Genomic DNA, 14,669 nt, shown 5'->3' with positions numbered 1-14,669 from the left:
TGTTTCCAGCTTTAGGGCCAATACATAAATGCAGATTTGCAGAGGGGAGCTTATACTCTGCTGCTGACATAATGGCTATGTAGATATACTACATCCCCAAATTGAGGGCCCTAGCTGAAATAAATACAGACTAATGGACAAATAAGCAAATCGCGTTGCAGCCATCCGCCATCTCCCCTACCATAAATACACACTCTCTGCAACTTGATTGCACTATTTGTGAGTAATTCCAGGAAAGAGGAATATGATTAATAACTTCAATGTCTCCTTCTCTCTGCACTCAATGATAACTTAGATGTGAAAATTGCTTCTGGTTGGTGTTAATTATCTTGCCAGCTTACTTGACACATGCAATTTTAGGCCTGGGTGGTTGTCAGACCAAGATACTATTTTGCACATGTTAGTAGGCTGTAAGCCAGAGAATCAGGAGCTAGGAAAAACCAACACTGAACATCATCTAATCCCCACAGGTTATGGCAACGCATCAAACAAATCAAGCCCTTTTGGCACGGCAGACTATCAGAAGAGAGATACGGAGAGAAGGACTCTGCCTGGCACCAATTAATAGACAGTTTATTCGGTCGGCGTTGTGAATCTGGGATTGGATTTCATTTACCGTGCTGGAAAGTCATTCTGAAACAAAATGCCTCTGCTATGAGCATAGACAACCACTTGCATGTCAATAGAAAAGCCGGCAGCAGGTTTCCCAGCAAGTGAGATGTTTCTATTTTACAGAAATACGAAAATAGTCTATTTATAATCAAATCAAATACCCAAACGTCAGTAGTAGGGCATATTACCGTATTGAATTGGAATGCCAGACTGTCATTGTACAAATTGCTTTTATTGTTAATTTTCCCATTTACCATGCTGAAAATTGCCTATAATTCAGACACTCTGAAATCAACACAGAAGAAATAGGGCCTGCAGGAGGCACTTATCGATACACATCCAACAACTCTGAACAGCTAGTGTCATATTCAGTGGAGAGGAGAGAAGAAAACTAAATGAGCTCTCTTCTTCTCTGTTATTATTTACATGTTTTCAGTGAGCACATCCTTATCACAAACACAATGTGTCTTATTTATCTCTCTTCCCAGGGCAGTATCATCTTCAGATTGAGAAGGCCCAACTGGAAGATGACGCCCTCTACGAATGTCAAGCGGGCCGGTCTGAGAGCAGTCCGGCAATCATTTCCACTACAGCCTGGGTCGACATGCTAAGTGAGCACAACCATGGAGAGTGAGAACATAGGGGATGTGTAATTTTTTTGTCAGAGTAACAAAATGATGTACGTAATAAGGCACAGTGAGCATCCTCAGTACTCCAGTAACATACACAACCTCTTGACCGGTAATCAGCATATAAAGAGCTGTTAAATATTCATTTCTATTGATAAAGTGCTTTAATTTGCTTACAATGAGGCATTTGAAGCAGCGCACACTTGAACTTAGAAACTAAATTCAAAGCGTCCTTGGTACAGTAGAACTCAGCGGTTTCGTTCAAACGCAAATCACATTTGAAGCATGTATGAACCATGAAGAAAGTCACGGTTTTCTTTACTTTTCTGACGTTAATTATTTCTTTAACAAGCACCATGCCATCCCCACATGTTCCAGTACAGTAGGTCTATGGCTTTAACCAGCTGCTACACAATATAAAGCATCAGAACAGCCTGGGTTCTCCGGCAAGCCTCAGGGCGATCCATGTCTCTGCCTTGCACAGGAATAAATTATAACAGGAGTGATTGAAAAGTTCCTACTCAGACATGGTCTGGAATGGATGTAATTGTGCGACTACATTAGACCACCTGTTGTCGCTCTATAACAACCGGTATCTCTCTCTCCCTATCCCTCTTGCGTGTGGGAGCGAGCCCATATGTGGCAAGGAAAGGGCTCTAAAAGAACCTTTCTTCTCCAGGCGCAGTTCATTTGCTTACATCCCCTCCCCACTCTGCACAATTTCTCCCTCTCTCCCCTTCGCTTTCCGGCTTTCTCTTTGGTGACCATGGAGAAGGTTTTTTTTTTTTTTTTCAGAGGGGGGTGTTGCCGTGGCGATTCTAGCGGCCTCACTCTCCTCTGGGAAGAAAGCAGGTTTTTCTGACATCAATGGGCCGGTGGGAGGGACGGCGGGTGGTGTGGGATAGGAAGAGGCATAGACCGCAGACGTCTCCTATTGAATGGCTACGTTCTGTTCTACACTGCAGCAGTCTTATGTCCTACAGCAGGCCTACACCTGCAGCCACAGCAGGCTTGACTCCCACATTTATTACCTCTCTGAGATGCCTATTGCATGTGCGCCCACATGCGCAGTCAACACGATTGCCTTCGGCTTTGTCGAAAAGGTCAAAATGTGTGGGAATTATGTTTCGTGTTGCATCAGGGATCACTGGTACCATGTTTACCATGACTGAAGCCTACTGCTGCTCTGTGTGCGCATAGACTGTGTGTGTGTGTGTCTCAGTCTCAGATCTGAATCTCAGCTGGTGTTTTTGTTCAGTGTCTCGGGAACACTTTCCAGCTGTTGACTGTTTAAAGACGGACAGTTGCAGCTGTACTGTTGCAAAGGGCAACGAGTGAAGCGGCAGACTTAAAAAGCACTCCGCAGCCTCGGTCCTAAAGGGTCATTTGTTCCACCCCAACAACTCAACTGATTCAAAATACGTGACTAATCTGGGGCTTGATAATGAGCTGATGAATTCAATCTCCTGTTAGTGCTGAACTGGGACTGGAAACTGTGCATCCTTTTGAAGAGCACCGTCTCTGACGAGTTCCCTGCGGACTTCTCCATCACCGAACTACAGCTCCCAAGGCCCCACACCCCTGGCCAGTCAGCCATGGCCATATCCCATCAAGCCCTGCATCAAATCAAAACACCATAAACTCTTTATGAGGAGATACAGTGGGGGAGAGGGGAGGAATGCGAAAACAAAACAGAGATTGCTGGTCGTATAATTGGATTCTTGGGTCAGAGGGAGTGCTATCATGACTGGCTAATTCAAGATGGATCACCGCAGGCAGCGAATAGCGGGGACGGAGGCAAAAAATGTCAATAAGCCCCATCCACGAGCTTACAAAGAGATGTTTTGAAGACATTTCCATTGGTGCAACATAACTCCTGTGTGTTTTTTGCCTTCCTGCGGAGCTTAGATAGGGGATTACTGCAATAGGCAGATCAAGTGGCAGTGAGTAATCCATGACAATAACAACCTCTACCCCCTCCGCCGAAACCCCCTCCTCTTCTAAAAACTTACCCCGCGCTGTGCCCGTCACATACCTGACACATCCTGTGTCTCGGTTTATACCATTAGCCTTAGCATTTAATCCTATTAATGAACAACTCTCTCCCTCACCGCAGTGCATGCCTGTACAGATGCCTCCCGCAAATGTTCAAAACAGTTATTTGATGTGTTCTGGTTTTAGACTCTGTTACTCATTCAGTTGCCATAGTTGGGTCTTACAGAGATAGTGTGTGTATGTGTGTGCGTGCCCGTGTGTGTAAGCTTATTATCAGTGTTGGTTGGAGGTTAGAGGACATTTTTGGAACCGGGGCTATGGTGAGGTTTCTGCGGTAGCTAATGAGTTTAGCACTTGAAGAGTATATAATGAGCCTTCATTTTACGATTCCCTGTTATGAATAATGGAACAACTTATAAATGGGGGCACAAGCAACGTGGAACATGGTGACTGTATTCATCTTCGTTCACGAAAAAAGTTCTGACAGTTGCCCACGTTATAACCCCATCAGAGGATGGTGTGTTACACACTGGTGTGACGGTGTGCATATTACAGTGCCAGACAATTAGCAAAGGGGGCCCTGCTAAATAGTAAAGTGAGACACTCGAGGGACAACTAAAATGTTCTGTCTCTCTCCTTTCGCTTTCAACTCTTTCTTGAATCTATCAGTGGATTTTCCATCCTTGCATGTGTGTGAAATGTTTTCTGTAAACGGTCATGGATGTGGACAAATGTGAATTTAGCAGTTATGTAATGCAAAAACTAAGAGACCTCGTGGTAGTAAAAGTGAGGAGTGGTGTGAGGGTGGGCTGCTGCTCTACTTCTCCCCCAGAACAGAGCAGACGGGAGACAAGAGAGGAAGGGAAAGCTGAAAAAAGAGCACTGTTTCAGAGGCTTTCATTGCCAGAGATCACACACCTGAGACCTACAATGTGTGTGTATGTGTGTATTTATGCACATATGAGTATAAAAATACCCCCTTGTGCACGGATGTGTCGGCTTCAGCCAATCTTTGTCTTCCAGAGATAAAACCGACGAGTTGTGTCTGTGTGGTATTTTAGAAGTCGGATCTTCTGGTCCCCATTATTTTTCTTAATTCAGCATAATAAGCTTTTTAGAGACCGTCTTATCCTCTGGGCCTTCTCCAATATTTTCCGAGAGAATCAGCTTGGTATCGCATGTTAGACTGTGCACACACTGGCGCCTGTTTTTAGATTGAAGTGAGATGAATGTAGCTTTTCCGCGCACTCGCTCGTCTGTGTCAGTGTGTTTGTGCATGCAAATCTGCACGCACTGTAGACTTGAGTTTATCTTTGGGTGTTTGTGTGTCGAAGGAGGAGAGCGAGTGTGTGCGCGCATCTGTATGTGAATGAGAGAGGGAGAGAGAAAGATAGGTGGATATGCATATTTATGTGTGTCTGCTAATCTGCTTCTTATCTGCCTTATCCATCCATCCGTCTGTATTTGTCTAATGAATCGAATTTTGCGGCTCACTGTTTCTCGTCTGAACGGCAGGAGGAAGCCTCTGCGTGTCTATCTATTATTGTGTTCATATATGTACCTTAATAAGAGAGAGCCGGCTGGAAAGCAGAGAGACAGGGAGACGAGATAACAAAGACGACAGGCAATTAGACAAAAACGGGGCAGAAAGAGTTAATTTAGAGAACAGCTTGTTTGCTGTCTGTTATTTCGCTCTGAGTGCATGTCTAGCAAATTGAACAGAGTGTGTTTTGTTGTTGTCCACACGTGCTATTACATTTGTACAAACGTTCATCCTGACTGGGCTGATTGGGTCACATGGTTTGCAGATGTGATGGATGGCAGCCTTTAATTCCCAGCGCACGCTGGAACACACCTTCCCCCGCACTTCTGCAGTTTAACTGCAGTGGTCAAGAAAGATAGTGGGGGAGAGGGGGGGGGGCTGGGCTCGGGCTGCGAGAGAGGGATGATGGAGTGAATGAGAGATAAGAGGAGCAGGGCCAGCATGAGCGAGCGAGCAAAAAATTAGATACCTGCCTGCCTCATTTGTGAACATATCATTATTCTTATTTTAGGATTTGTTAGGCTGCCAGACGCTCCTCGAGCACAACAAGTGATGCGCCTGTGTTGAATCGTGCGGGCCTGAGTAGATTGAGAGTGCAGGGGCTGTCAATAGATGCATGGCCCAGTCATCTTCCCAGGGAAGAGGGGAGAAAAAACAAACAAATGCATCTCATTATTGCAGCGCGCGCCTCTGCAGTGCTCTGGGTAACCCATCACAGTCCACACAGATTCAATTGCTTCTTTTAAATCAGTTTGAAGCTGCAGCCACATCTCATCTGTCTCAATAGCAGGCTGGAGCCAATGGGCGACTCTGCACACAGCAACAGCTCCTCCTAGTGGCCGGGAATTGATTGTATGTGCCAAAAAAAAGAGATGTAGAGGAGCTGAATGGCTGGCTGGTTTCGGTTGCTCGCGGTCCAGCTGTTTACCCGCACATTAGCGGTGGATTTATCTCAGAATTCAGCAGCAGCTATCCTCCTGCTCTCCTCTGCAGCTTGTCTTTACACTCACTTTTCATTCTTACCATATCTCTTTACTCCTCTGCCAGAGTCTTTCATGTCTCTCTCACACACATGTACCCTTCCTGTACTTTCCAATCCTCCGTTCTGTCTCCGAACTCAGGCAGCCTTTTGCACTTGATCTCTGATGAAAGAAAAACAACCTTAACAGTAACCGTAGTTTGTAATTCCGCAGGCTCACCCACTTGCTAAAAGCTGGCACAATAGACAATCGGGTTTCTGTAGTGTGCGCGTGATTGAACTGATAGTCTTGGTAAAGAGCGACTCGCAGATCTGCAGAAATCTCTTTGATGGTTAGTCGGTGACAGATTTCTCAATTTACTGCCAAACAATATCCGGTCCCTTGTGTTAAAAGCTATGTGTTTTTTTCTGGCATTCCTATTTATGGTCAGATAAAAGGATTGTAGAGTAGAACAGTGGAGAAGTGAAGACTGCTTTGATCAGTCCAAACAGCACATATTTAGCTTGGGGGTGATCTGAGAAGAGAAATGTTTGGTGTTTGCTACGATACATTAGCGCTGGATCGGTTTCATCACTATTTCATCTCTTCTTGTCCACAATTTGTATTCGAACTCAACGGCACATTCGACCTCGCTGTTAGTAAATCACTCAAAAGCTTGACAGCGTGACACTCCAGTCACTCCCAAATGTTGCGGGCGCTTATTATCATATCATTGCATAAGCTAATATCCATCTGTGATAGCGCCTGCTCCCGCTTACCAAAGATTAGTGGGATGAATAATGTTAATGATAAATATGAAACACGAGCTGTTGTTTTTTTTTTCTCATTCAGTTCCTCCGTCCAAGCCATACTTTATGGTGGACACGGCGACACCTTGGGTGGCGGGGAAGAAGTATGCTGTCACCTGTATCGCCCCTGACGCAAAGCCCGAGGCTGAAATCACACTTTATAAAGGTGAGTCGCCCCTTTTCAACTGCACTAAATGTGACAGAGATGGTCAGCTTGGCAGGTTAGAACAAAGGGCAACAGCCTCTCCGATATCGCTAATAGGCCGCAACGTCAATATTTAAACATAAAAACATTGCAGATGATAAAATGCAGGTTCAGTGAAGATCTGCTATTTCATAGTCTTCGAATAGCAGAGTTGAAAGGAGCAGACTCTGTGTGGGAGGAAATAGCCTGAACATTTGAATTTCCAATTCCCACTGACTTTACAATTGCATGTTCAGAGAAAGTATCACAAGTGCGTAGTTGTTTACAAAAACAACTGCAATTTTTCCATTTTCTGTTTTCGCAGAAAACAGAAAATCGTCACACCTCTATTATACTGTATATTACTGAAACAGAGAGGGAGAGATGTTCTATTTTTTTTTTTAGATATACTGTTACTACACAAAGACAGTATGTTCATCATATTCCAGTATTTACCATTCCACACAAGAATAACACTGATGTTTCTGTTTCACATGAACAAATTTACACACAGTATTCACCTTTTTTTGTGCCCCCCCCCCCACCCCCCATTGTGCCTTTTAGATGGAGTCGAGCTGACAGGTGCAGAGTCTTTCACCATGTCTGGCTCAGAGGATAAGCTCCTGAACACGCATGCTGAAGTAACGTATGTGTTCGCCCGCCTGCCAGACTCATTCTCCTCACCGACCTGCTCAATCTCTCCAAGTCTGTCTTTGTTTCTTGTTTCCCTTGTTTTCACCCCGCTCTTATTTCCTCCCTCCCTCTGTCTTAGTGAGTACAATGAATTTCAGCACACAGCGAATTGTTACTTGGCACCGCGCGATTGAATTAGCTTCTGTCAAATGCACAAAATTACATTCCCGGCAGCGAGACAGATCCGATCCTCGCCGGTTCGCCAGGTGCCTATACATTAAACAGGGCCATAGATTACTTTAATCCCGCTTGTCTCCTCGGTGTCAAAGATAATAACCTCTTGTCATATCCTGAGATAACATTGGTACTGAGGAGCTGCAGCGTTGTTCAGCTCTGTTGCAGAACAGCCAAGGTCTAAAGCAATATTGATGCTCCTTCCTCATATTCACACTGAGCGTTCACAGCAGTGGGCCATGTGTGATTGTTACGGCTGACATTGTGCTGTAATTTGATATAGAAGACATAAACTGAGAGAGTAAACTAGGCTCAGAATAAACCCACTGCATTGAAGGGAGTAGTGGATCTTTCAGTGTACACAGAGTGCATTTTAGGGTGGAAAGTAATTAAGTACATATACTCAAGTACTTAAGTACAAATTTTAGGTGCTTGTCCATTTTATGCTACTTACTACTTCTACTTAACTACATTTCAAAGGCAAATATTATCGTTTTTACTCCACTACACTATCTGACACCTATAGTTACAATCGATTAAAATATTTAATCGCATGATTGTCCATAATTAATCATGATTAATTGCACTTTTTTATCTGTTCAAAATGTACCGCAAAGGTAGATTTGTCAAGTATTTAATACTCTTATCAACGTGGGAGTGAGCAAATATGCTTGCTTTATGCAAATGTATGTACAGTATATATATTATTATTGGAAATCAATTAACAACACAAAAGCATAAAAAATATTTTCAAATCATAACATGGCAAACTCAAGCCAGTGTGCTGACTTGACTATGACTTGCCCTAAACTGCATGTGATTATCATAAAGTGGGCATGTCTGTAAAGGGGAGACTCGTGGGTACCCATAGAACTAATTTTCATTCACATATCTTGAGGTCAGAGGTCAAAATGGCCATGACAGTTTTTCCTCGCAAAAATGTAGCGTATTTTTGGAGCGTTATTTAACCTCCTTTGTATCACATAGTTGGTACCACTGGACTCCTTAGGTTTTTTAGTTTTCATATGATACCAGTATATTCACTCCAAATTTAAAACTGAGCCCGGTACAACCTCCAAAAGCTTGATTGCGTTAAAGAAATTAGTGGCGTTAAAACAATTTAACGTTAACTCGTTAACTTTGACAGCCCTAACAGTTACTAGTTACCAGAGGTGGGACCCAGTCATTGTTTTGCAAGTCACAAGTAAGTCTCAAGTCTTTGCACTCTAGTCCTGAGTCAAGTCCCAAGTCCTAAACCTTGAGTTTTGACTCCTAAACAAATCATAAAGCGCTCTTCACCAAATCTAATGCCATGTGCGTCTCCGTCTGTAATTTTCGACCCATACGCTTTGCATAACGCAATTAGTTTTTTGTTGACCACAGCATAGTTTTTTGGACACAAACAAAATTATCTTTGTCATTTTTTCTAACCTGCACTCAGTAAAGCAACGTTAGTTCTTCATGGTTCTCTCCTGCAACTGGGGATGGGAATGAATTGCATTAATGTTAGTTGATTCAGGAAATGAATTGATTAGTGGCACACTTTTTAAATAATATACTTTTTAATCTTTGGGCTTGGGGGAAGGTATCAATTATTTTCAAGTCAAAAGGCTGAAGTCCAAGAGAAGTCACGAGTCTTTGGTTTTAAAGTCCAAGTCGAGTTGCTAGTCTTTTTTGATTTCCTCAAGTCTAAAGTCACCAAATTTGTGACTTGAGTCCACACCTACTCCTTTTTAATTTAAGAAACTTAAAGGGACTGTTTGTAAGATTCAGAAATGCTTGTTAACAGCGACACCTGTGGCCGTTAAGTCAACGAAAGTCAGCATCGGGTTCGCGCTTGTGCTCCCTCTAAATAGACATGAACGAGCATCGCTCAAAAAAGTGAGGCGACACACGTCAGCTAAAACCACAATATTTCAGCTGCTTGGCAGTAATGTTAGCTGACCAGACGGAGGTCTCTCCATGAATCAATGCTGATCCTAGTGTTGGCTTTTCCTGCTCCAGAGGAGCAGAGTACAGCAGAGACTCCGGTCACACGCGAGCGCGCATATGCGAGCGCGCATGGGAAACCGACCCGGGTGATTTATACGTGTAAGAAGTTACAAACAGTCCCTTTAAGGGGGGAAATTAGCATGATAAACTAATAACGTTCCCTTCGAAAAATTAAAATCCGGTTTTCATCACGTTTCAGATGTCTGTGACTTTTAGTAGTTCCCCTAAAGAGACCCCTTTAAACTCCTCAGATGTTTTGATTTAAATAACATGTTTTTACTAACTATCCAAAATTTCACAAAAAGCAAAGACTAGAAAAAAAGTCTGAAAAATGACAACACGGGGCGTCCCAGTAGCTCACCTAGTAGAGCTTGCGCACCATGTTCAGTATCAAGGCAGAGTCCTTACCAGCCCGGGTCTCTCCCCTGCCCTTCCTGTTTCTCTCCCAGTTATCACTATCCAATAAAGCAGAAATGCCGAAAAAATATCTTTTAAAGAAAAATGACTACACATTTGTGTCCTAGAACTTTGTTTTTTCTTCTTTCCTAACCCATTAATCATCTCACGACCCCTCAGACTTATCTCGTGACTCCTAGATTGGGAACCACTGGATTAAACTACTGAACTGTATATAAAGTAGTGAAAATGAGCTCCACCTCCACCAGCTACAACATTATAATGCTGCATGCACATTGACGCACCAGCATTGACAATTCTAACAAAGATATATAATAATATACCAGACACAGGAGGCATTTTACTACAGAAAAAAGTACTTTGATACTCTAAGCACATTTTACTGATAACACTTCTGTACTTTTACTTAAGTGGGATTTTGACTACAGGGCTTTTACTTGTAATGGAGTATGTTTACTACCTGAGCTTTAGCACTTTATATGGCTCATTATAAACTTTTATCCTTCTCATTTTGTCTTTCGTCTTTTTGTTACCTCCCCAAAGGGTCACCGCTCTGAGCTCTGACAACGGGAGGCAGCTGGCGTGTCGTGCAAAGAACCCCGCCCTTTACCGGCCTGTGGAGACCGCAATGACCATGAGCGTGTACTGTGAGTGTCTCAACCTGTCTGTAAACTGACAGTCAACACCCCCTCGCTTTTAAAAAAAACAAAAAACACCCTTGTGTACAAAACACACTCAACCACACAGGAACCCAACCTCGGGGAGGCCCAAGGGTATCCGGCCTTGTGCACTCAGTCTGTGTTAGTGGTCCGAGGAGAAACATTCAACCTGAAGGCAAACTCACACCTAATTCAAGACAACGTGTGTGTGACTGCCTCCACAGGGCTGCCCCTGGTGGGCTGAGACTGATATGACAAAAGCAGGAGGCTGTTTTCTTACTGTAAAACCCCGTAACAGTGTCCACATTGTAAAATAATACACCGACCCTGCAATTAAATTTGAATTAGTTTAGATTTACTGTTTTATTCAGTAATCTTGAAATTATCTACACCCTTAGTCTTATTTCCCCAATGTTAACCAAAACACATTAGCCAATTATTAGACCAACTGAGATGGATTATATCAGTGAGGCTCCAAGTGCTGCATTTTTTAACATTATAATAACTAATATGGGAAGCTAAGGCCACCACAGTTAATAATAATGAATCCTACAAAACTAACCCAGCAACTTTTGTGCTCATCAGCTCAAATTAAATTTAGAATCAACTGAGGCAGGAGGGGAGGCAGTTTCTGTTGCTTTTTGCTTTTTATGTTATTATCACAAACCGCGTGACATTATATAATACACACAAAGGTGAGTTGACACACGTGCCGTCTCTGGCTCTCATTGCATTTTCTTTTTTCCTCTTATTTGGCGAGGCGACAACGAAAGCCATTGTTGCTGCGTGCACAAACAGTGTGACAACGCCGCTACAGTTGGTTTAGTATTTTTCTACTCTGTTGATCAGTTGAAGTAATTGATTGTTTAGGCCTAAGAGTCTACCCACCTGCTTCTCCCAGGCCTAAATCATGTTGTTGATTAAAGTGGAGCGGGGCTGCTGACACCTTCGACGGCGAGCGCTCCCACCAGCTCGGCTGCCATATTATCCGCAGGCTGACTAGACACCTTAATGTTGTCTCTATCCATACTCCTCCACGTTAGAAGCCGCTGCCGCTGCTTTAACAACCGGCAATAACCGTGAGCACTCCTCCTTTCCTCTCTGTCTCTCTGCTCTGTATTAAACAACATGGGCTCTGTGCTAAGTGCTAATGTTGAAAAACTTGGGACCACCGCTGCAGTCTTACTCAGCATGCCAGCCCATCAAAGCCAGCGCGGTGGCCATTTTCAGCCAGCCAGATTGTTAGCAAGGTGGCAATTTGTCACTCTGGCCCAGGGTCTGCAGCCTGCCCTGCTGAAACTGATTGCAGCAATAACAAAGGGCCCGTCCTCCTCTATTTACTGCCTATATTTTATTCAAGGGGGCTGTAATTTATTCATATTTCACGTTGCCTTATTACTGTTTGAACATCTGTTATTTTGCTTTATGGACTGGATCCAGCTCACTGCTCCCTTAATACTTAATGCTTTCATCAGATCTGGACCTCTTATCCCACAGTCATGTTGAATGTGCCCAATTTATTGGCCCTGTCTCAACAAATAGGGATGCTCCCTACTCAATTGCCAAGAGTGTTCTCATCGCACTGCAGTTTCTTTTTTTTTATGTTATCCCATCGATGGTCGCTCCATCCCTGTTACCCAGAGTTACTTCATCTCTTCTTTTTCCCTTCACCTCATTCTCCTCCGTTTCCCATCGCCCTCCATGCCATTCCCCTTTGTCAACTCTATTATTTTTGTCTCTCGTTTCCTGGCAGTCCCACCTCAGCCTCCAGTTATCGTAGGTCTGGAGAGGGAGGAAGTCAAAGCGGGGAGAGTGCTCGTTTTGGAGTGTGTGTCTCATGGTGGAAACCCCCTAGCCACTCTCCACTGGACCAAGGTAAATCTTCAGCACCATCTGTTAAGGAGGCTTTGTAACACACTGTCACACTGGCAAAATGAGCTATTTTAGTTTAACAACTTGCAGTGTAGGTATCCCAACGTTCGTATTAAAGCTAGGGTTGGTAATCTTCTTCTTCAAAAACGTTTTTGTTATATTTGTTGAAGTTCTCATTACACCCAGACAGAAATCAATAAATCATATGCTCTGACACAAAAAGAAAAATATCAGGTATCTGTGGCTGTCGAAGGACTGTAATAAGCCCGTCCAATCATTTCATTTCGGCCCGAATGGAGGGATTGATTGGAGGGGTCGAAGGTACGGCAGTCAGTGTTGTCAACTTGGCAACTTTCTCGCTACATTTAGCAACTTTTGGAGCTAGTGCTGCTAGCTACTTCCATTGGAAAAGAGTTGCTAACACTGGGCTCGGTTTTTCGGTTGGATAATTTTTTTAAATCTAGCATATTCTTGCTAGTTACCAACCCTAGCGTTAATTCACTGCACCATATGGGGTCGTGCAATTATTCAAACATATTCCCGATGTAGCCTTCAGGGTTGCCAGATTGGGCTGGTTTCCGCCCAATTGGGCTACTTTTGATTAAGTTGGGCGGGGAAATATAGGTGGTAGATGAAGTTTGGGCTACTTTTGTCAACATTTGGCAGGGTCTTTAAAATATTGTGAAAGCAATATTACCAAACAGGCTGTCATTTTATGGTCAAAAACAGATACAAAGTTCAGTAAACTTCGTTGTGCCCACTCACTCATATTATTGACTCATTTAATTGGAGAACTATTTGATTGACATGAGTTGTATTCAATCGTCATTGGGGATAAGAGAGGACCTGCTGACCCTGACGTCATCATCACCGACATTGACTTGGGAAGTTGTGTATTTGGTTGTCTGACTGCACTCTTTGTGGGTTGCAATAGTCAATTTATCCAACATTTTATCATTTTTAACATTTTATCTTTGGTTATTTGATGTAGATATGAAGCCTTGTATGCTTATGATGTGTTTTCTATTGTGCATGTAATGGTTTTACGGTTTTACACAGGTTTTTGGCAAAGCAATGATTAGGCTGTTTTTTTCATTGAACTGGGCGGGGTTTTAAATTGTAATTGGGCTGGAAACTGTCAATCTGATCTGGCAACACCGGTCGCCTTTTCGAATTTCATATGTTCATCTGTGTGTCAGAATGGAGAAGTTCTGTCCACGACTTGGGAAGTGGACGTTGCGGCGCAGAAGTCCAGCAGTATCCTCTACCTGAAGATCGCCCCTGCTGACAACCAGGCGGTGGTGTGCTGTGAGAGCGTCAATCTGGTGTCTCTGTCACCTCTGTCTCTCAGCCGCCAAATCACTGTACTCTGTGAGTGAAAATGATGCTCAATATATTGCACAGCGCTGGAACACACACACACACACGCACACACACACACACACACACACACACACACACGCACACACGCACACGCACACACACAGACACACACAAAGCCCTGGCAGCACTCGCAGCAATGGATTATTTAGGATATGGACATGAGGCGGAGGAATATAATAAGAGTCTTACCTCCAAAACCAATTCTTTTGCTGTCCCAGCATAAATGCTAATGCTAATATCATTAATGAAACTAATGGTTATTATGGCAGTGGCCCATATTTCCCTCTGCCTCCAGATTAGTATCACTGCGTGCTCTTTCATAGCTGCTACACTAATTCAGCTGAATTGCTTCAGTGCACAATCCCGAGGCTGTAAAGCCTACACTTTGTGCGATAGTAACGCCCATGGTTAATAGATTATACTTTTCTCTCTGAATATAAAATGTTTGTTTCAGCAACAATAAAACAAATACAGAATTAATATTCAGCAGCCTTGGCGCGTCGAGTCTAACAATAGCCTGATTTCCACTACAGAGCCAGACAATGTAAGTCGGAGCTTTAAATGCCGTGTGATTGATGCACTTATTTTATGTAAATGTGCTTTGAATTAGGATGGGTCCTTCGCAGGAATCTCTTGCTCATGCTCTGTAAAGGTGGCTGAAGTTACTCCTCACAAAGCCCCCAACAGACCCCGGTGCCATGCCTCACAGTCATCCATTCAGGGATGTTGAAAATGAGCTGCTGACTGC

General features: G+C 43.4%; 1 protein-coding gene across 3 annotated transcripts in view; it reads left to right on the top strand.

Annotated features, from left to right (window-relative positions):
* Positions 1–14,669, top strand: part of nphs1 (NPHS1 adhesion molecule, nephrin) — a 49,439-nt gene that overhangs the window by 12,279 nt on the left and 22,491 nt on the right. For all 3 annotated transcript variants that reach the window (XM_074654021.1, XM_074654020.1, XM_074654019.1), the window contains 6 exons: positions 1,101–1,223; positions 6,591–6,713; positions 7,296–7,377; positions 10,551–10,654; positions 12,420–12,541; positions 13,738–13,909. In XM_074654021.1, coding sequence (XP_074510122.1) covers positions 1,101–1,223; positions 6,591–6,713; positions 7,296–7,377; positions 10,551–10,654; positions 12,420–12,541; positions 13,738–13,909 — 726 coding nt within the window. The remainder of the gene's footprint in view (positions 1–1,100; positions 1,224–6,590; positions 6,714–7,295; positions 7,378–10,550; positions 10,655–12,419; positions 12,542–13,737; positions 13,910–14,669) is intronic.

Source organism: Sebastes fasciatus, chromosome 12 (genome assembly GCF_043250625.1).
Source record: "Sebastes fasciatus isolate fSebFas1 chromosome 12, fSebFas1.pri, whole genome shotgun sequence".
In the NCBI taxonomy this organism is placed as follows: Eukaryota; Metazoa; Chordata; class Actinopteri; order Perciformes; family Sebastidae; genus Sebastes; species Sebastes fasciatus.
Note: the sequence above shows the minus strand (reverse complement) of the source record. Positions and strands in the feature narration are given on the sequence as shown.